This window comes from Nelusetta ayraudi, unplaced genomic scaffold, assembly GCF_046127955.1.
Source record: "Nelusetta ayraudi isolate G7.1 ecotype Tasmania unplaced genomic scaffold, CSIRO-AGI_Nayr_v1 ptg000005l, whole genome shotgun sequence".
Lineage (NCBI taxonomy): Eukaryota > Metazoa > Chordata > Actinopteri > Tetraodontiformes > Monacanthidae > Nelusetta > Nelusetta ayraudi.
Genome location: NW_027466055.1, coordinates 3,317,489 through 3,336,741, shown reverse-complemented (window position 1 = coordinate 3,336,741; position 19,253 = coordinate 3,317,489). Strand labels below are relative to the sequence as shown.

The following is a 19,253-nucleotide window of genomic DNA, read 5'->3' as shown; positions in this document are numbered from 1 at the left end:
CGTGCATTTTGTGTCATTCAATACAAGTGGCGTTGGCGTTTATAGTTTTGAACGTAGAAAAGTTCGACGACAATCAAATCACAACAACCACAAGTCAAGAGTTGCCATTTTAACGACTCCTTCCGCTTCAAAATCAAAATCTTTCATACGGGACCGCGATTAGCAGCGCAGCAAAGGCGGCTGTGACGTCAGCGAGGATTGTGTCTCGCGCAGCCAGAGCCGTCCCCTCCCCCCCGCCCCTCCCCTCCACCCTTTGCTTTCCACTTGGTCTCGCGCGCCACTCCCGTCCGCTCTCGTGAATAGATTCGCCCGAGATCCGCTCGCTCGCGCTTCGCCGTCATCACCAGCAGCAGCAGCAGCAGCAGCGCCGCCCTGTAGAGAGAGAGAGAGAGAGGGAGAGAGAGGCCCCCTCCCCACCTAACAACAGCTCCCAACCCTGCAGGCTCGAGCAGCACAGCGACCCCACCCCCCAATCCCCTCGGAGAGAGGAGACGGAGCGAAGAGAGAGAGAGAGAGAGATAGAGAGAGGGAGAGATACAGAGAGAGAGAGGAAACCGAGTCGTTCGCGGACGGAGGTAGAGAGAGAGAGAAAAAAAAGCACCGTTTCGGAAAGCCCGGCTCCGTCGTCGCCCTCCCTGCAGCCCGGGCCTAATGCTGTAGCCAGCCACACGGCGCACAGGGGGAGCAGAGCAGAGCAGAGCTTCGAGCGAGGAGACCGCGGCGCACTGATTGACACACAGAGTCGGCGAGGGGGGACCAGCAGGGCGGACCGAACAGGGCGGACCGGGAGACGGACGACGGGACGGGCAGGGAGTCGCTTATTCGCCTGGAAATATGGGATGTACACTGAGCGCCGAGGAACGCGCGGCTCTCGACCGGAGCAAGGCCATCGAGAAGAACCTGAAGGAGGACGGCATGGTCGCCGCCAAGGACGTCAAGTTGCTGCTGCTGGGTAAGAGCGACATTACCCAGACACCCAGCCACCCACCCGGCCACCGCCGGGCGTATCATCATCGCTTTTTGCTCCATGGCTCGGGACTGCGTGTGTGTGTGTGTGTGTGTGTGTGTGTGTGTGTGTGTGTGTGTGTGTGTGTGTGTGTGTGTGTGTGTGCGTGCGTGTGGGGCGGAGGTGCTCTCCATGGTCCTGATTTCACTGCCGACTCTCACTCTGCTCCTCCGTTCTGTTGCAGGAGGCGGAGAGTCGGGCAAAAGCACCATCGTCAAACAGATGAAGTAAGTGTCTCGGCTTGGTTTTCTTCTTCCTCCCCCCACCCCACCACTCAGCGCTATTTTTTATTTTAGCGGCAGTAAGTGCAATACAGCCCGCAGCCAAAGGCCCGAGATTGCGCCTCCCTCCCTCCGCCCCCCCCCTTCCTATCTTGTACTAAGAAAGGTTGAGCCGCCATGTTTCGAGAGGCCGTAGCCCGGAGGAGGAGCGCCGGTGACTCGAGCACCTCCTGCAGACCGACGCTTGAAGGCTGCGGGAGGCCGCGGTCGCTGTTCACCGCCCCGGTGCTGAAATGTAGTTAACGAGGGTTTTCTTTCTAGTCTTTTTTTTTTTTTTTTTTTTTTTCTTTTTTTGCTCGACTGGGGAGTGTGCAACTGGGAATATGTGGGTGTTGTTCCTCTGCGCGTGTGCGTGCGTGTGCGTGTGTGTGTGTGTGTGAGAGAGAGAGAGAGAGAGAAAGAGAGGGAGGGAGAGACTGTGTGTGTGTGTGTGTGTGTGTGTGTGTGTGTGTGTGTGTGTGTGTGTGAATTACATCGAGGTCACTACAGCTCCATTAGTGAATACCTCTGCTTTTAATCTTAATGGCTTTAAGTGCCCGATATTGCCGGGAGTACTTTGCCTATAAAGCGGATTTACGCAGAAATATGGCATCTAAAACCTCATCTCAACCTTCCCCTTTCTAAGCCAAATCACTCTTTGATGATTTAAATCAATGTTGTTGTTTTCTGTAAAGCTCTTAGTTAAGTTTCTCGATGTTTCTGTCCGGCGAATGGGACCGTCCGTCCCCCCCGCCGCCGGCACCTATATTTTCTGGCTTGCGGGATACCGTTGCCAGTTTTCGAGGGGGATCGGCGTGTCTCTCTTCTTCCTCCATCCTGCTCAGTGCATCTCCGTCTGCACTGCACTGACTGTGCCCTCCCCTCTCTCTCCTCCCTCCCTGCTTTCCTCCATGGCCTGTTTCCTCCTCTTTCCTTCACCTCATTACCTTCCCCCATGGTATCTGCCCATCCATAACCCTCTGCGTCGGTCTCAGCACAGGATGTGTTTACTTAAAATAGCGATAATTTTCAGGATTTGAATGATCCTGAATTCATAGTGTGGCTGCAGTTTTAGTACACGCAGGGGGGTGGGGGGGTCGTAAAATTTTAATTGCCTGCTTTATATTTGTCTTGGCCTCAGCATCAATAATATGTATGTCATTCGAGCCTTTGTGAGTCGAATGCCACAGTTCTGCATTCTGTTTGCACGAGAACACAGTACAGTTTGATTGATAACCTTTCAATACTTCATCTCGTGTCTTATGAGAAACACCGAAGTTTATGATTTGAATGATTTCAATGTCACGAGTAAAAAAACAGATTAACCATATCCTGATGTCGATTGTGCCTATTTTTACATTTGCTTCTCATGGTTAGACTTTCTATGCTTGCAGAATATTATTTATTATATTTAGTCACCATTCGGGTATCTATTAGTGCACCTAGTCCATTGCATTACAGATTGTTTCAGAACAATTTTCATTCAAAAAGCTTAACTGCTCACATAGGTTGCAGTTTTCCAGGTTGATTATATAACTAGGGCATCTCTCTGTCAGTGAAATCATGTTTAGTCTTAGAACTGCTGTCTGGCTAAAATGAGAGCACAGTATTTGGGATATCGTGATGGTCCGTTTAACCAATCTATTTGTTTTTACATTAGAAACCTAGATTGGAAAATACATTTTATGAAACAATAAGCATGTAATTGCCAGTAGCATCCTTGACGGTCCTTTCCTTGGAAGTCCCACTCACTTATTCACTTTTATGGACTAATTGCAATCCTTGTAGGCTTGTAGGGCACTTGTAAAATGTCTTGCAAAGAAATTGATAGTTTTATGTGTTAAAATCACAATTAAAATATAGTGGGTGCTTTCTGTTCCCCATTTATTAACAAAAATCCGGGTTAAGAAATGATTTTGAACAGATATAATAATAATTAATGTATTATTTCAAATAAATAATTTCATACGTCACATATGGTAGTTAAAACATGCATTTTCTTGAATTGAACTCATTCAAAGACATGTCATTTCATTGGCGGATTGGTGAGTTGGATCTAAAACACACTATTAGATGAAGCCTATTATATTAAGCTAAAACGGTTCTATGGCACATGTTTATTTATTTCAAACTGACCGTTTTACCAAAATTTCTACATGCATGCAGACATAGTCAGCCTGTGTTTAAACAATCCCAACAATGGCATTGTTTAGCTGACTATGGGTCAAAAACAATAATCCGTTATTTGTTCCTCTCTCATCAAATATGAATCATTAATCAAAGAGGGGGCGAACAGATCCACAGCATGCGTAATGCAGGTCAGTTTCTCAAGGTTATGCTTGACTCTAGGTAGACTAAGTGCATGTGAGGTCAGAGTGAAAGTGTGCTGATGGATAATTTAATAATGACCAGATTATGAGCAGTTCAACTGGGCCGTTCCAAAATGTAACAGCAGAATCCTGTGCGCCGCGATTGATTAGTGCTCTGATTGATCCCCTCCACTGGCCGTCATAAATTATAAATCGCACAGATATCACATTACTGGCCAATTACAGACAATAGACTGATAATGTGATCAATTTTCATCCCATTATACACTGACACACTTAAAAGGTGCTTTTTAGGAGGAGATGGTGGGAGGGCGGGGAGGGAGACGCGCTGTAATTGGTGCCAGCGTGCATGTGAGTGTGTACTTGCCTCTAATGTCTGTGTGCACGGGCAGGATCATACATGAAGACGGTTTCTCTGGGGATGATGTGAAGCAATACAAGCCCGTGGTCTACAGCAACACCATCCAGAGCTTGGCAGCCATTCTCCGAGCCATGGACTCCCTGGGCATCGAGTTTGGAGACAAGGATAGAAAAGTTAGTCTGACATTCACTTACATGTGCACCTCGCGACGACAGAGAGGCTTCAATGAGATCATTACGGGTTTGACTATCCTGTCAGTGTCTTGTGTTAGTTATTATTTTACTCCCAAAATTATTACTGTTGTAAGTATGAAAGCTTGTGCTACATTTCCAGCAGATTTTAATGAGTTAGTTATTCTTTTGTCTGATGTTCTTGATGAAATGTATTTGCCCAGGCGGATGCCAAGCTGGTGTGTGATGTGGTCAGCCGTATGGAGGACACAGAGCCGTACTCTGCAGAGCTTTTGGCTGCCATGAAGCGTGTATGGGCTGATGCTGGGACTCAGGAGTGCTTCAGTCGTGCCCGGGAATACCAACTCAACGATTCTGCTCAATAGTGAGTGGATCTGAAAAAATAGAAAAAGAGGAAAAATGTGATCCCAAAATAGCAACAGAAACCAAACTGTCTTTTAACTCTCCTCCTTTGTTCACGTCTTCAGCTACCTGGACAGCCTTGATCGAATTGGGGCAGCAGATTACCAGCCCACAGAGCAGGACATCTTGAGAACTCGAGTGAAAACCACCGGAATTGTGGAAACTCATTTCACGTTTAAAAATCTCCACTTCAGGTAAAGCACACAGAGTGGCCTGCATGGTATTTGTGTTAGATTCTGCTTAGGAATCTCACCTATGTTTCCACATTGACTTGCACTTTTTGCAGGCTGTTTGATGTGGGAGGACAGAGGTCAGAGAGGAAGAAGTGGATCCACTGCTTTGAAGATGTGACAGCCATTATCTTCTGCGTTGCTCTGAGTGGATATGACCAGGTGCTCCATGAAGATGAAACAACTGTAAGTATGACTCAGTGAAATCACCGCGTATCAGTTTTTAGAGGCTGATGATGTGGCATGATGTGGGATGTGCATTCCAAAACACTGCTGCAAGTTTGGCTGGGTAACCATTGCTGCACTATTGTTGTCACTGTTTAAATTCAATACCCTCACATATGTTTATTACCCAGGTTAAGTAAAAATAATTTTTTCAATGGTTATTTGTTTTGTACTGAAGAACATTGATTTGAAGGATGTGTTTGAGTTTTTTACAAGTTAATTCTTAAACCATTTTTGTTTTAATTTAAACTGTTGGTTTTTATTTAAATTGGTATTTCTCCAATTTTGGAGACAGAAATCTTTTGCTCAAAAATCTTAATCCAGATTGAAATAGGTTTTCTATACTCGCTTACAAAAGGTATACACATATGAAAGATTAACACATGATGCCTACAACTATAACTTTCATAGAAAAAGCTATTTTGGCAGTTACTGTTCAAGTCCTTATTTGCCTTTAATGATTTTTATTCTCTTCCAGTCTCCTCCCCCCAGTCTGTAATACTAACTTCATGTCCGTTCTTCCCACAGAACCGCATGCACGAGTCGCTAATGCTCTTTGATTCCATCTGTAATAACAAGTTCTTCATCGACACCTCCATCATTCTCTTCCTCAACAAGAAGGATCTTTTCGCTGAGAAGATCAAAAAGTCACCGCTGACTATTTGTTTTCCAGAATATACAGGTAGGTCCTCGAATGTCACTCTCTCTCTGGCAAGATCCTCGTGCAGCCACTGGTTTGTGCCTCACGCTCTGCTTTCTCTCTTCATTCTTCTTCTTGCCCCCAGGTGCTAATACTTATGACGATGCCACTGCATACATTCAGGTTCAGTTTGAGAGTAAGAACCGCTCTCCCAATAAGGAGATCTATTGCCACCTGACCTGTGCCACAGACACAGGGAACATCCAGGTAGTGTTTGATGCCGTCACTGACATCATTATTGCAAACAACCTCAGAGGGTGTGGCTTATACTGAGGCCTGGTCAAGCACAGTTTGTCGTGGAGATATGAGGTGTTAATAATTATAATTTTGATGATACCTAAACACATAATATGTAATTCTACACGTCCAAATGGACCCAAAGAGCTGCCGTCAGACACCACACTGGAATATTGCCATGATTTGTTCCCCTTTCTTACTTTGATTTCACTCCACATCCCCCAGTTTTGTCTTATGAAAATGTGTTTTTGAGCTGAATGTTTCATGTCACTGTGTCAACACCTGGTCTGGTCAGATGCGGCAGCACAAGAGGTATATTCAGCCGGAGCTTTGCTCTGCAAAACTCAAAAGCCCAGAACATGCAACATGAAGAGTGTGCAATGTCATGTTTTTTTTTTTTTTTTGTCCCATCTTTTCTGTGACATTTTTTTCTATTCCTTTTTTTTGCGCATATCTGGAGGCATTCATATCTGCACTGAATATAGCCTGTTGTACTCCGTTTGAAGAGCTGCTGTGTGTGTGAAGGTGGAGATGACGATGTTGTTGGGGAGGTGCTAAACTCGTGGCTGAGGGTCATGGCTGGGAAGGAGGCTATTTTAATGTTCGTAAGGGACAAAGCTCCCCTCTTCCCTGAGATCCACACATGACTGAGTAGCCTGCAGGTCTGTTCTACTCTGTTTTCTCCTTTACTTCAAAACATAATGAAAGGGAGGATTCTTCTCAGAGTGGCGGCCCATTGCCACAGGCTTCTGCTGGTGTGAGGAAATGCCTAACAGCCAATTAAATGCATATTTCAAAAAAAAAAGAAAAGAAAAAAAAAGAGGTCATATCGGTGCCAACCATTTGACAACAGATAGGGGATTAGGATGAGAAATCATAGTTCATGTCATTCTGTCAACTTATATTATTTAATATGTGACATTTTAATCATTGAATTATTTATTTATTTTAGCCTCATGCCCTACATGCCTCCTCCTACCTCCTGTAATCCTGTGCCACATATTTATTTCCTGACATGAAACAATGGGGAGTGGAGGGGGGGGCGGGGTGCACACCTCTCTCTGGGTCCGAGGATGGAAAGCAGCCCTCCAATGACATCTCGTTCTCCGCGTGGTGCTTTTACCTTTTGATGTGACTCTGTGTAGAAATAGAATATGGCACAAGGAGAACGATATCGTTCGGGCTTCGCCTCAGTTTAGGGAGTGGGGGGAGGAGGTCCCACCCTCTCCTCTCCTCTTCTCTCCTCACCGGTGAACAGGGAGATGACGACCCCCGCACTCTACCCCCTCGCCTATCATGATTCTTTTCACTGAGAAAAAAAGTACAGCTCTCCATTTTCACCTGTGCACCAAGAAATTCATCATCCCGTTCCCGTATACTCTTATCACATCAGTTTGCATATCCTATCCATTTCACCTTAAAAGCACCGTACTGTATATATATTATGATTATACCAGATTTGTTTTTTTTTTGTTTTGTTTTTTTTACTGTGGATGTTTTTGTGCTGCACCCCATCCTTTTTGGTAGTTTATTGGTTGCTCTCATGTGGAATGTTTGTGCTGAGCCAATCGAATGTTGTGTTTACATTAAAGCCACACTTTTCCTAACTACCCCTGCATTTGTCGTCTGAGTCTGATTGTGCTGCCAAAGACAGAGGAGGGTTGCAAAAAAAAAAAATTGCACCATTCACGCCGTTGTCCTTTCTACAGGAGTTTAAACAAACACTGACCTGTTAAATGTGCATGTGGGAATTAAGGTTAGACCAGGAAATTAGGCTGAATGTTATGAGAATGGACCACTTTTAATGCTTCATTACCTGGGCTGCACAGCTTTCTGTTCAGTGTCAGAAATATGTATAAAAGATTGGGAACAGGTTCTCTGTGCAGTAGGGCACTTCGTGAAATGTGGCGGATTGCAGGGATCAGAGACCCGGCGCAGCGGCTCTCAATTTATTAGGTTAAAAGTGTTCCATCATCACACACGAGCACCAATTCATATATTGAATTACTAGGTTGGATCAGCTGTCTGACCTGCTTCTGTCAATTTAATGGGTATGATGTTCATTACTGCTCTGTTTCACTGTCAGCCACCGAGCTCCTCTCAGTCCCAGTGTGTCCTCATTTCTCACAGATACTTACAGGTTAAAAGATGAGAGTGCTCCCAGTGTGAAACAATTAAACTTTTAATTACAAATTACAGAGAACATTTATAGAACTCATTTTACAGTTGGGTATTAAATAGTTTACCTTTGCTGCCAAGTAAGCACAGTCTATGCCTTAAAACGGTAAGCTTTAGCTTCTAGTCTGCCATAAGCCTCGTGTGAAACCAATGAGTCCGGCAGCTGTAAAACATCCAGCAGTGTTACAGTCGCAGCCTCTTGATATCTTCGCTTCTGAAGTCAATGCGCAACGCGAGAACCTGCCGCACTTCAGCCGGGGTCAGTCGCCATGTCAGGGGGCCCGAGTTTGGACCCCAGTAATCCAAGATTTCGGTAACCTACGGTGCAAATGAGTCAGAGTGAGCTTCTGTGAAGTAGGCAACAGTGTGGAGATTATCCACCCCAGGCTTGACATTTTTTCAGTAGAAATAAATAATTCAATACATTTAAAAATAAGGATAGTCTATAAAATAGTCAACATGAATTTCAATTCTTCAATTCTAATGCATCGAACTTGAGTTTGTTTGGAATTCTGATGTAATTACAGGATGAGCATCTAATTGATGCTAAAATGCCAGAATTCAGTTTAGTCCTTGTGGTTATTCAATATCCAGCTTCTTTTATCTTTTTTCTATGTTTAGTAATCTGTTATGTAACTACTTATAAAAGCAGTTTAGATAAACTGGGCAAAAAACAAAACAGAATTTCTCTTATCCAACTACTATTAGATTTTTTGATATTTACTGTAATATTATTCAAACTAAAATGTTCACTGCATCATAAGGTGCAAAATAAATTTGTATTTGAGTTTCAAAGTACGTTATGTTAAATTAAGATTTAAATGACGGCATCATTGAAAAACATAGAAATTATAATTGCAGTGGATGCTTCCAAATGGCACTTGTTTTGTTTGTGTAACACGATGCGATTTACCCGCTCCAGGTTGAGGATGGTGGCCATTTGAGAGAGACGAGCAAACTTGTCCCTGATGGTCCAAGTGGTTATGGTGGTTAGGTACGCCAAGAGAGACCGGAGCTCTTTGTCAAACTGCAGCCCACCCAGCTTTAACACACACACAGACACAGACACACACAGGATAGAAACAGTGAGTGCGCTGCATGTTGAATAAATTCGTTCGGTGGCCTCCTATAAAAATGCAGCCCCAAAAATAGGATGGTGCTAGCGTGCAAACCGTCTGCTCCTGCAGGCCTTTCTGGGCTTATTAATAAATCATTGCTCGAGGCTTTTTCCCCCCCCACAAGTGTCAGTGATGTGATGTGAAGTGATGAGAATAGTGCTGCCACCCTATGGCTGAGTGTGGCTCCCCACCCTGCTGAATGAGCACTTCAGAACAGTCTTCTCCATTTCGATCGATATCAGGCTGGTCATCAAACTGGTCAGTGTGTCATAGATGACAGGAGAGAGGGCGGCCTGGCGAGAAGGCGGCAGGATGAAAAAATGAAGTTGAGAAATCAATACACGTTGAGATGATTGCTAAGAACGATGCGCAGGCAGGATACCTTGAACTCCCCCATCAGCTGCTCCAAGTTAATGATGAGCTGCTGCACCCAGGGATCATTGGCTTCATAATCATTGAACTCTTCCTGTAAGGCAGGTGAGAAGTGTAAGTGACGTGCTCCACACCTCATTTATTCCTGCGTGTGGAAGGGCATTACCTCCTCTATATTGTGCGAGATGGACAGGAAGCTGCTTATCCAGGGTTTCACCTGAGGCTTTATGGCTGTCGTGCTTAACTCAGTGAGGCTCTCCTTTAAAAGAACGTGATTTATGGTATGAAACTCAGCAATCAGGGAGGAAAGAATGTCTGATCAATATCTGTGATGCAAACCTGTAGCAGATCTTTAAACTTAGCAGATGTGTTGACCAGGTCTGACAAACAGCTTTCTATCTTGGCTTGTTCCCCAGAGCCGGGACCCTGATTGAACAGCTTGGTGCAGTCATTCTGTGGGTGTGTGGGTGGGTGGGGAGGGGTGTGGAAAAGGAGCTATTAAGGCAGCATCTGTACACAAGAGGAAGACATGTGAAAAAAAATCAGGGTGCGAAACGTACCTCGAGGTTCCTCTTCAACGTTGTGATATTCTCACTGCACACTTCAACATTATTCAGAGTCACCTGAGACAGAAAGGGAAGAGTGACTGAAGGTTTGTCACGGCCAACAGGACTTCCAGTGATTCCCTCCTAAACCTCCCAAGATGCAACTGGAGACCTGCAAGCTGCCAGCTGATCCAAATTCAACTAAACAAACTGGTTAAGAGGCTTTTTAATGCGGTAATTTTAAAAATGAAAGCACTAACTGAACTGCCTCAACACTAACGTGTTGGATTCTTCACTTTGACCGTGTCTTGTTTCTAAAAAAAGACATTACAGCAAATCCTTGAAATGTTGTAGTAAATCCCATACTGCCTAGAGGGAAAGGCAGTGTGTGTGTGTGTGTGTGTGTGTGTGTGTGTGTGTGTGTTTGTGTAATACCAGAAAAGCAGCCTTGGCATTTTCATTGCTCTCGATGCCCAGCGTGTTGAATTTGCCCTGCTGGAAGCTGTTCTGCATCAGACTGACTGCACTGCTGACGCCTCGCTGTATGTCCTGGAGCGTCGTGGCCGGGAAGCCCTGCCGCAGCTTATTATACAGCACCTCCCTGACAGTGAAGGAGGGACAGAGTAGAGAGTGAGGCGTTGGAGGCGTCGACTCAGAACAGTACGTTTTGACTAGGAAGGACAACGTTAGTACCTGAAGTCCGACTCCAGCACAGAGTTGGTGTGATTGATCATGGCACATAGGCAATCGATGTTAGAGCTGGATAGAGCTCGACTGATGCACTTCTTCACGATGTAGAAGCAATCATCCACCATGCTGGAAGTCAGCTGACCCTTCTCAAATGTGTCCATAGTAACAGCCTAAGGAGAAAAAAAAAATCACAGATAAATACAGTTTATTTAGATGGCTTTAAATGTTTAATTTGATGAAGAATCAATCTAACGTGTTCAATTAAAACAATGTGGATGGGGTTCATTTTGTAAAATATCTCCTCATTTGACACCCGTTGCTATGAAGTGGAGATTTGTTATTATTTTAACTGACTGATGTGAATTTGGTTCCTGAATTTGTTGGACAGACTGAATAAAGTGAAATAATCAAAAACAAAGATACATGCACTATATAAAATTTTGGCCTATTCTTCTTTATGCAAAAAAATACAAATATCTGACAACACAAACACGCTATACACCAAACTGTACCTTATTAACAGACTCTCTCATGTAATATTCTTCCATTGGAATGTAATAGCCAATCAGCTCCTGCATGGCCCTGCTCAGTGAGCAGTGTTTCAGTAGCTTCTCAACATTCTGCTGATGCTCTATTATGAAAAAGAAGAAACCTTTTTTATCAATATTTCATTTCAGCACCGCACCTCCCAAAGGCATCGCACAGTAACCTCAACCTACCTTGTGTAACACTCTGAGCATCTCCGACCTCAAAGTCAGACAGCATGCGACGTCGCAGGAAGCGCAAGTAGAGCTCCGCCCGTGCATTCATCAGAGTCACTTCTGTCAGAATGGGATCGAGCTCTCTGCGGGACCGAAACAAAATGTTAACACAAACACAATACAGAAACCAAAGCGGGTGGAGGGAAGGTTGTTGCTGAGAGAAACACAGGCACCTGGGCTCCATCCTCTCCCCTGGAACGCTCTTCATCATACTGCTCTGGACAACCTGAAACTACAGGAAGGGAACAGGATCAAACTGTGTGCATGAGTTGAGCAAACACTGTGGGGGTCATCTGCAATACACACCTTGTTGTGGTATCCCCTCTGCTGGATGAACGTATCAACTATTTTCTTAGCCTGTTGGTCGCATTCTTGCTGCAGGTGAGTGATGAGTGTGTACAGATATCCAGGTCCATAATACGTCTCCACAATGGGCTGATGGGTTTCAATAACAAGGGCAATGCCTGGAAATACAAACCATAAACCATAACCAACAAAGAAAAGTACACAATGGCAGTACACCAGGGTTGTTTGCTCACCTTCCAGCAGCAGTGTCAGAGTGTCTGCAAACACTAGCGGGGCTCTCTTCTCACCAAGATCTCCTCCGGTAGCCAGCAGCAGGTTCTCCTCAGCTTTAGATGCAAGCTGTGTAAATGTGTTGAAACAGACAGAAAAATAGACACTCGTCTTTCTGGGTGACGACACATGAGAGGCCCAAGTTAACAATAAAGACTTTACATACAAACAAAATAAGATATTTGGTCTTGCCTTGTGTTTAAAAGAAGTTGTAAAATCTGTCAAAACAGGCATGAGAGGATAATCTATGATTTAAATGCTGATTTTTTTTATCTTTTTTCATTGTCTGGAATGCTGCTGCTTACTGCTGCTTTTGAATTTGATGGCACTACAACACTTCAGCAAACAGTGTTTTACATCTTTCAGAGATAGTATGACATTGCAGGACACGCAACAAGAACACCAAAAAGCCCCTGCAACCCAACAAAACCAAACACACAACAGACCTGACTGCAGAGGTACTGGCCAAAGCGGGCGAGCCCCTGCGAGTGAAGACCCAGCATTGGAAAGATCTTGAAAAATCTTTCCACTTGAGCAAGGTCCACGGCTGCAACGGCTTCATCCAACTTATCAGTGACGATGACCTTCAGCTTCTGCTCTGCCTCTTGAAGCATCACAAGACTGGCATCCACAGTACTGCCTGTGCAGCAGACATAATGGCATCCAACCTCAATAACAAGTCAAACACATACTATACAGACATATTAGCCTCACAAATTATCTGTGTTTTCCAGCGATAAGTCTGCCTACACGACAGCCTAATCTGATTACAGTATGTCTATACTGTGGTGCCAGACTACATAATAAGCAATGATACATGACAGAAGTTTCATACTCTCTTCGCCCTGTCTGCTCAGCTCAATAACCGACTGGTCCAGAGAGAGGTATCGGTGGATGTGGGCGGCAGCTTGGTCATAGTCTTCGTTGCGCAGAGCTGTCTGCACACCCTCTGTGCAGAATTTCAAATCCAGAATATCATCAGTGCGTTGGATGACCTTGTACAGCCGGGTCTACAAAAGCAACACAAAATAAATGCACATTAAAAACAAACAAAAACAACATTTTCAGAATCAAAATAGATTTATGTTTCCATAAAAAACAAAATAAACAAAAAAATTAATGAAAACACATTGTGTGCCTGACTTTATTCCTGACAGGTCTAGGACTTTACCTTTGCAAGGTCCAACTGTCTGACTTTGCGACTAACATTTTCGGCCAGGCTACAGGTAAACGTGATCATGCCTGCCAGCTGACTGGCATCTCCTCCGATCAGCTGAAGATTGGGCCTGTCGAGCAGATAGACGACATGAGCCATCGACAGGGGCAATTTGAGTTGAACATTTTTAATTGGAAACAACACCAATCAAAACAAACTATACCCCATCCTCTGCAGTGCCAGCATCTTGGTGTGAATAGAGCCCTCTCGTCCCACCAATCTGTGTAGTTCAACTTCCACTTCTTTCTGCATTTGGGAGGGGGAAGATATAAGATGTAAGCAACAAGCAACCTGCAACTAAAGCCTGAGATACATGTTACAGTTATTAGGTGTATAAGTTGTCACAAAACAGAGACCAGATACATTTATGTGAGGACTTGCATCGACTAAATGAAATGTTTTATCCAACTAGTCCTTCTTGTCCAGTGAATTCCCCTTTAATGTTTGAAAAAGAATAAATAGCACCTCGACATGACGCCCATTCTTCATGGCAGCAGGGTAAACATTAGCAGAAGTGTGTATCCATAGGAAAACTTAGAAGCAACATGACACGGATCAGTTGAAGAGTTAACGAGCTAGACCTTTAATTCGCGACAAATTTGTCGGCACCCCAAAATTCAAAATACAAACACAAATTACAGTCATTTTTACATGAAAAGTAGTTTAGTTAACGTATCTCAGTGCTCGTACTCGTTTAGGGGTCTATATATAATTTATATATAACCTTGACTCTGATATAAAGATTTAAAAAGTTGTTTATTAAATCTATAAGCTCAAAACTGGAGCTCTAGTGTGAAAAGCTAGACTAGTATTTGTGTCAACAGCGTCCCGGAAGTAAAGCTTGGTGACGAAATTTGGTGCTAAAGCTAAAGCATACCAACCTCCTGCACGCAGAGCTGCTGGTAAACCTTCTCCAGGTCCTCCAGCTCCGTCAGAGCAGAGATGGTTTCCATACTGATCGAAGACACTGGACCAGAGTCGCATCGTTTCGCTGCCACGGATCCGCTGTCAGCCATCTTCCGACACAGGACAGGATCCAGAAGCGACGTCACAACTACGCAGAGGGTGAATTTCCTCCCTGGATTCAGTCTGTCAGGCTCGGCCCGGAAGCAGGACCAGACCGAGGAGATGGGAGTGGAGCTTTTAGTAAGCAATGCGTTAGCGAATCTAGTCCCTCATACAACAAATCTGTAATTTAAAAAAACACAACACTTTATATGGGAAATGGGATTTGCAGTTACAACACGCGTTGTTGCTTTAATTACTGCGCATGCGTCGTCGCACGCAGGTAATTATTTACCTGATGGAGGCGACATTAAAATATGACAGCAGGCTCTCCGTTGACTGACAAACTGTACAAAACACTGAATTTTAATAAAACTCTGCGTTACTGTTTGTTCACTTGTACGTATTTCATTTTTTTTTTCACAAATTGCAACTGCTCAGACATTTATTTACCAAAACCATCATCATTTTTGTGTGAATAGCCTGGTCCAGTGAGTTCACGTTTTGTCAAAATCAACAAATACACGTTTGGCAGGTAAGTGTGAGGGTTGTTATTCTGATATTTGATTATTTCTATATTTTCCTAGCCATACAAGTTACATTTTTCTGTCACTGAGCAACACAATAAAATGGTAACCACTCGATTTCTGGTAAATATTTATTTGACCGTGTGTACAGTATATGTGACCAAAATTGTTATTGTTTTTTTTACATTATCATAGCTTTAAATTCTTAACTTCATAATTCAACAACTATTATAAAACTAAGAACTACTTACTATGAAAAATAGAACCAATACTTGGAAAAGAAGACAAAATGAACTTAACTGAGCATTGGATATACAACCTCGAAACCTGAAATCTGACAATTTCTGCGTTCTTAATGCTAAAGTATTAGAAGTCTTGTAATCCATCAGAAAACAAGATAAGTTTTTCTCTTTCCTTCCGAAGCTCTTCCCATTTCTTCTGCAGCTCTTCCTTTTCTTTTTGCAACTCTTCCTTTTCTCTCTGTAGCCCTTCTTTCTGTCGACTTAAGTCTTCAGCCTCCTCTTGCTGCGCCCTTCTCAGCGACTCGATGTGTTGCTTCTCTGCTTCTGCCTCCCTCGCGTTCTCCGCTTGCAGCCTTTTCAGCAGCACTTTCTCCTCCTCTACAGCATCAGCCTCCTTCCTCTGCGCCGTTCGCAGCACTTCTATCAGCTCCTTCTCTTTTTTCAACTGGTCATTTTCCGTCTCCACTGTCATGAGTGCGTCACCATTAATGTTCGATCTGTCAGTCAGCTGGGAACACAACTGAGGGTGTCTCTTTGACATGTGGCGAAACAGGTTTCTGGTGCTACTTCCTCTTAAGTATTGCATCTTTTTCATACAAATGCGACATCGGGCTGCTGCCAAACTTTCCAGCAGGTCAAAGTGTCTCCAAATCAGCTTCCGATCACTACCAACAGGGAAGAAGTCTCCTGCCTTTTCATGTGTCATGAGTTCAAGTGGAACTCCTTGTCTGGTGTCCTCGAGCTGTGCTGATGAGCCGTCATTTACATTTGAGCCCAGTGATGAGTGGGGCTGTTGAGTTCTGAGAAGCTGCGGGTGTTTCTTAGACAAGTGTCGAATCAGGTTGCTGGTGCCGCCGTTGCTCTGCAGTTTCCTTGAGCAAATGCGGCAATGAACTGCAGCCAAACCGTCCAATAGATTAAAGTGTCTCCATATCCAACTTCGCTTCCGCTTGCTTTTCTGATTATCTTCTGTTGGAAGATCTTGTCCAGCTTCCTGGATATCATTCATGGAAGAATTTACTTCCCCTTCGTCAGCCGCGACAACACAGTCAGAGTCGCCATCCTCCACCATCGCTTAAAAAAAGAAGAAGAAAAAAGTACAGGACAACATTTAACTTACAGATTCACCTCATGATTCACGACTGCAATTGCATAGTCAGTACAACATATGTAATACTAATCAAACTAAATCAGAAAAATAAAATAAAAAACAAAGAGATAATAAAAAAGACAAAAATAAAGAGAAAATAACAAACGCCTTGCCCTATGTAGTGAGAGCAGGACTTCCTCTATGCTTTGTACAGTGTATTTCTGGATGTTTCCCAGCATACTGTAAATTCAATAATGGGCCTGAAGAGATGGTTATAATTTGCTTACTTGAAACAAAAGATAAAATTTGTCTGTTGCAGTAATCTGATAATAGGACAAAAAAAGGTAAATTTGGGCAGATGGTGCATTTCAGATTTGAGCTAGTGAGAAACTATGCGTATTGTAAAGGGTAAACATGGCGTGCTAACAAATAAGTAGATCGTTTCTGGTATTACCACAAGGTGAAGACATAGTTAGGGGTTTATATTTTTATTTATATTTTTCCTCTCCTTATAACTAGAAGAATGACTTCAAAATGTCAGATGACATTTTTTTGTCCTTTCAAAAGGAATTATAGGAAGTACAATGAGCAGCAACCTCTGTTGTACTCTGTTTTTATAGGCAATCTGTTACTTTTAAGTCTACTCTACTGATGATGTTCGGCAAAAAGTGTTTTGTCTGAGGAGTCCAGAAAACACATGCTGTTATGCACAATGAGCTGGACATTACCTGGCATTGGTCTCTTGGCTGATGAGTGGGGCAGTCTGGTTTGGCAAAGGTGGGGGTGTTTCTTGGACATGTGCCGATGCAGGTTGCTGGTGCCACCGTTGTCCTGCAATGTCCTGAAGCAAATGCGGCAACGAACTGCCGCCAAATCATCCAACAGATCAAAGTGGCTCCAAATCCAGCTGTGTCTGCGTCCCACAGCATGGTCTTCAACTTTCTGATGGTCCTCTGCTGAAACATCTTGAGCAGCTCCGTGGATGCCAGTCACAGCAGACATTGTTTCCGCTACATTCACCAAGGAAACGCTGTCGGAGTCGCCGTCCTCCATCGGCACTTTGAAAAAAAGTGTGTGAGGAAGAGTTTAACTTGCAGATGTAACCCATAACTTTTTTTGATGATGCTCACACATCACAGTTCACAGGCACAAGCACATTGAGAAACACTTCAAGACAACTTTAGATGTGATGTAGTGCTTTATAAATAAAAGTTGTTTGATTGATTGATTGATTGATCGATTAATTGAAAAAAAAGAGGCAATATTTAACTTTTTTTTTTTTTAAGTGAACTTCATCAGTTTGATCATGATTATACAAAAATACTAAAAGTCTAAAACACTACAAGTTTAATTCACACAAATTCAGAACAAAGGAATTACCATTGAGGATGTGCAGAAATGCATAATTCATTACCTGATAATCTCTTCATTGATGAGTGGGTCAGCGTAGGTTTGAAAACCTCAGGGTGTTTTGCAGACATGTGTCGATGCATGTTTCCGGTGCTGCCACCTTTGCAGGCCTGCAGGTTCTCTGAGCATAGACGGCAACGAGCTGAGCCATCCATCAGCTCAAAGTGGCTCCAAATCCAGCTTCGTCTACGTCCTGCGGAAGGATCATCACTGGTCTCTTTATCAGCACTGAGTTCTGCAAGAAGTCCCCGTTTAGCTGCATTTGTTTCTAGGTAAGTCTTAAATGTAGCTGGGTTTTGAAGATATCACACTTTTTTTTGCATCTCGTAGTATGTTGGCGGTGAGAAATAACTAAAGTATAATTTTCAGCCCGTGCTTTGTGCATGGCATCAGTGTGTTTTTGTTATGCTACAGGCATTTCTCTGTCTAATCTCACTTGACCACATCTGTAACGCAAACCAACGAGCACAGCACGCTTGTGAAAAGCAGAGGAGTATTGACATGATTATTTCATTCAGCGTGAGTAAACCGATTCCCGGCGGACCCATTTAAGATCTGCAGAGGTGTACACTTCATTACCTGATGACGATCTCTTCATTGCCGAGTGAGATATTGGAGTTTTGAAAACCTCAGGGTGTTTGGCAGACATGTGCCGATGCATGTTGCCAGTGCTGCCACCTTTGCAGGCCTGAAGTCTCTCCGAGCAGATGCGGCAACGAGCTGAGCCATCAAATGACTCGAAGTGGCTCCAAATCCAGCTCCGTCGACGTCCCGTGAGAGGGTCATCGCTGGTCTGTTTATCGGAATCCTCATGTTCAGTCTCCTGGGTGCCATTAGTAGATGTTTTTTCAGCTGTAAAGGTGTTGGAGTCTCCATCTGTCTCAAACATAATGTCCATTTCTGTCCACGCAGGAAAGGGAGGGGGCACAAGACATAAATGTCAACTGAGATAACAATCAAAACAAACACAAAATATGGGCCACACAGCAATGATGATTATGATAAACATGTCTATTCTAAATAACATTTATGTGAAGACCAATGTACTGAAGCCCAAGTAACTGCATGTACTTGTTATCGTCTACTTTCTTCTTTTCTTTTAATGTGATACAAAAACAATTTTAATGATGCTACACGATGAACTTCTACGCTTCCTTTCCAAAACAGTATCGTCTGGACGTGACATGCCCGAAAATACCTATACCGGAACAGGACTGCTGCTCATCCGTCATCACATCCGGAAGAAGGTTGCTCGATCGATTTTCTTGAAGACGATCCTTGGTTTCATGAAATTCGTTGGGATGTTTGGTACGTAGATGTCTCAGCATATTGGTAGTAGCACCGTATTCTGGTCTCATCAGTCTGTCCGAGCAGAGCAAACAGCGAACGGCCCCTGAGCCGATCTCCTGGAAGAAGGCCCAAGCAGAGCTCCTCTTTCGGACCATGGCTGCTTTCCCGAGCGGCTGCTAAACATGTAATATTGTCTCTAAAATGACCAGATCGTTCCGTAGATGTAACATAAATACATCGCGTATGCCACCGCTTCTACTTCTTCTTCCTCGTTTTTTTTTTTGACTTCGG

The 19,253-nt window shown here is 43.7% G+C and overlaps 3 protein-coding genes across 4 annotated transcripts; 1 reads left to right on the top strand and 2 right to left on the bottom strand.

Moving 5' to 3' along the window:
* Positions 1-292: 292 nt before the first annotated feature.
* gnao1b (guanine nucleotide binding protein (G protein), alpha activating activity polypeptide O, b) lies at positions 293-7,560 on the top strand. The gene is made up of 8 exons (XM_076049600.1): positions 293-952; positions 1,191-1,233; positions 3,989-4,130; positions 4,352-4,512; positions 4,616-4,744; positions 4,837-4,966; positions 5,534-5,687; positions 5,791-7,560. Exons 1-8 carry the CDS (start codon positions 835-837, stop codon positions 5,976-5,978), a joined length of 1,065 nt encoding a protein of 354 aa, XP_075905715.1. The 5' UTR covers positions 293-834; the 3' UTR covers positions 5,979-7,560.
* Positions 7,561-8,108: 548 nt separating this feature from the next.
* cog4 (component of oligomeric golgi complex 4) lies at positions 8,109-14,528 on the bottom strand. The gene is made up of 19 exons (XM_076049589.1): positions 14,280-14,528; positions 13,562-13,644; positions 13,354-13,468; positions 13,018-13,192; positions 12,629-12,822; positions 12,146-12,251; positions 11,913-12,070; positions 11,780-11,838; positions 11,565-11,689; positions 11,358-11,476; positions 10,849-11,015; positions 10,591-10,756; positions 10,171-10,233; positions 9,950-10,063; positions 9,777-9,869; positions 9,621-9,704; positions 9,430-9,531; positions 9,034-9,162; positions 8,109-8,438 (listed from the first exon to the last, which is right to left on the bottom strand). The coding sequence occupies exons 1-19, from the start codon at positions 14,412-14,414 to the stop codon at positions 8,304-8,306; spliced, it is 2,322 nt and encodes a 773-aa protein (XP_075905704.1). The 5' UTR covers positions 14,415-14,528; the 3' UTR covers positions 8,109-8,303.
* A 574-nt stretch (positions 14,529-15,102) lies between these two features.
* LOC142903755 (uncharacterized) lies at positions 15,103-19,246 on the bottom strand. 2 transcript variants are annotated; one of them, XM_076049568.1, is made up of 5 exons: positions 18,871-19,246; positions 18,252-18,572; positions 17,677-17,907; positions 16,991-17,320; positions 15,103-16,246 (listed from the first exon to the last, which is right to left on the bottom strand). In XM_076049568.1, the coding sequence occupies exons 1-5, from the start codon at positions 19,115-19,117 to the stop codon at positions 15,297-15,299; spliced, it is 2,079 nt and encodes a 692-aa protein (XP_075905683.1). In that variant the 5' UTR covers positions 19,118-19,246; the 3' UTR covers positions 15,103-15,296. The 2 variants fall into 2 exon arrangements, with proteins under 2 accessions (XP_075905683.1, XP_075905692.1); XM_076049577.1 differs by having other exon boundaries at positions 17,677-17,865; positions 18,871-19,245.
* Positions 19,247-19,253: the final 7 nt, after the last annotated feature.

What these genes read in the sequence shown, in the direction of transcription:
- gnao1b (XM_076049600.1), top strand. Translation starts at nt 835, where the DNA reads ATGGGATGTACACTGAGCGCCGAGGAACGCGCGGCTCTCGACCGGAGC. An exon ending in CTCAACGATTCTGCTCAATA is followed by an intron (nt 4,513 to 4,615) that starts GTGAGTGGATCT and finishes TCACGTCTTCAG; the next exon opens with CTACCTGGACAGCCTTGATC. An exon ending in TTTAAAAATCTCCACTTCAG is followed by an intron (nt 4,745 to 4,836) that starts GTAAAGCACACA and finishes CACTTTTTGCAG; the next exon opens with GCTGTTTGATGTGGGAGGAC.
- cog4 (XM_076049589.1), bottom strand. Translation starts at nt 14,414, where the DNA reads ATGGCTGACAGCGGATCCGTGGCAGCGAAACGATGCGACTCTGGTCCA. An exon ending in TCTCGCACAATATAGAGGAG is followed by an intron (nt 9,705 to 9,776) that starts GTAATGCCCTTC and finishes CCTGCCTTACAG; the next exon opens with GAAGAGTTCAATGATTATGA. An exon ending in TGAAGTGCTCATTCAGCAGG is followed by an intron (nt 9,163 to 9,429) that starts GTGGGGAGCCAC and finishes TGTGTGTTAAAG; the next exon opens with CTGGGTGGGCTGCAGTTTGA.
- LOC142903755 (XM_076049568.1), bottom strand. Translation starts at nt 19,117, where the DNA reads ATGGTCCGAAAGAGGAGCTCTGCTTGGGCCTTCTTCCAGGAGATCGGC. An exon ending in ATCAATGAAGAGATTATCAG is followed by an intron (nt 17,321 to 17,676) that starts GTAATGAATTAT and finishes TTTTTTTCAAAG; the next exon opens with TGCCGATGGAGGACGGCGAC. An exon ending in AGCCAAGAGACCAATGCCAG is followed by an intron (nt 16,247 to 16,990) that starts GTAATGTCCAGC and finishes TCTTTTTTTAAG; the next exon opens with CGATGGTGGAGGATGGCGAC.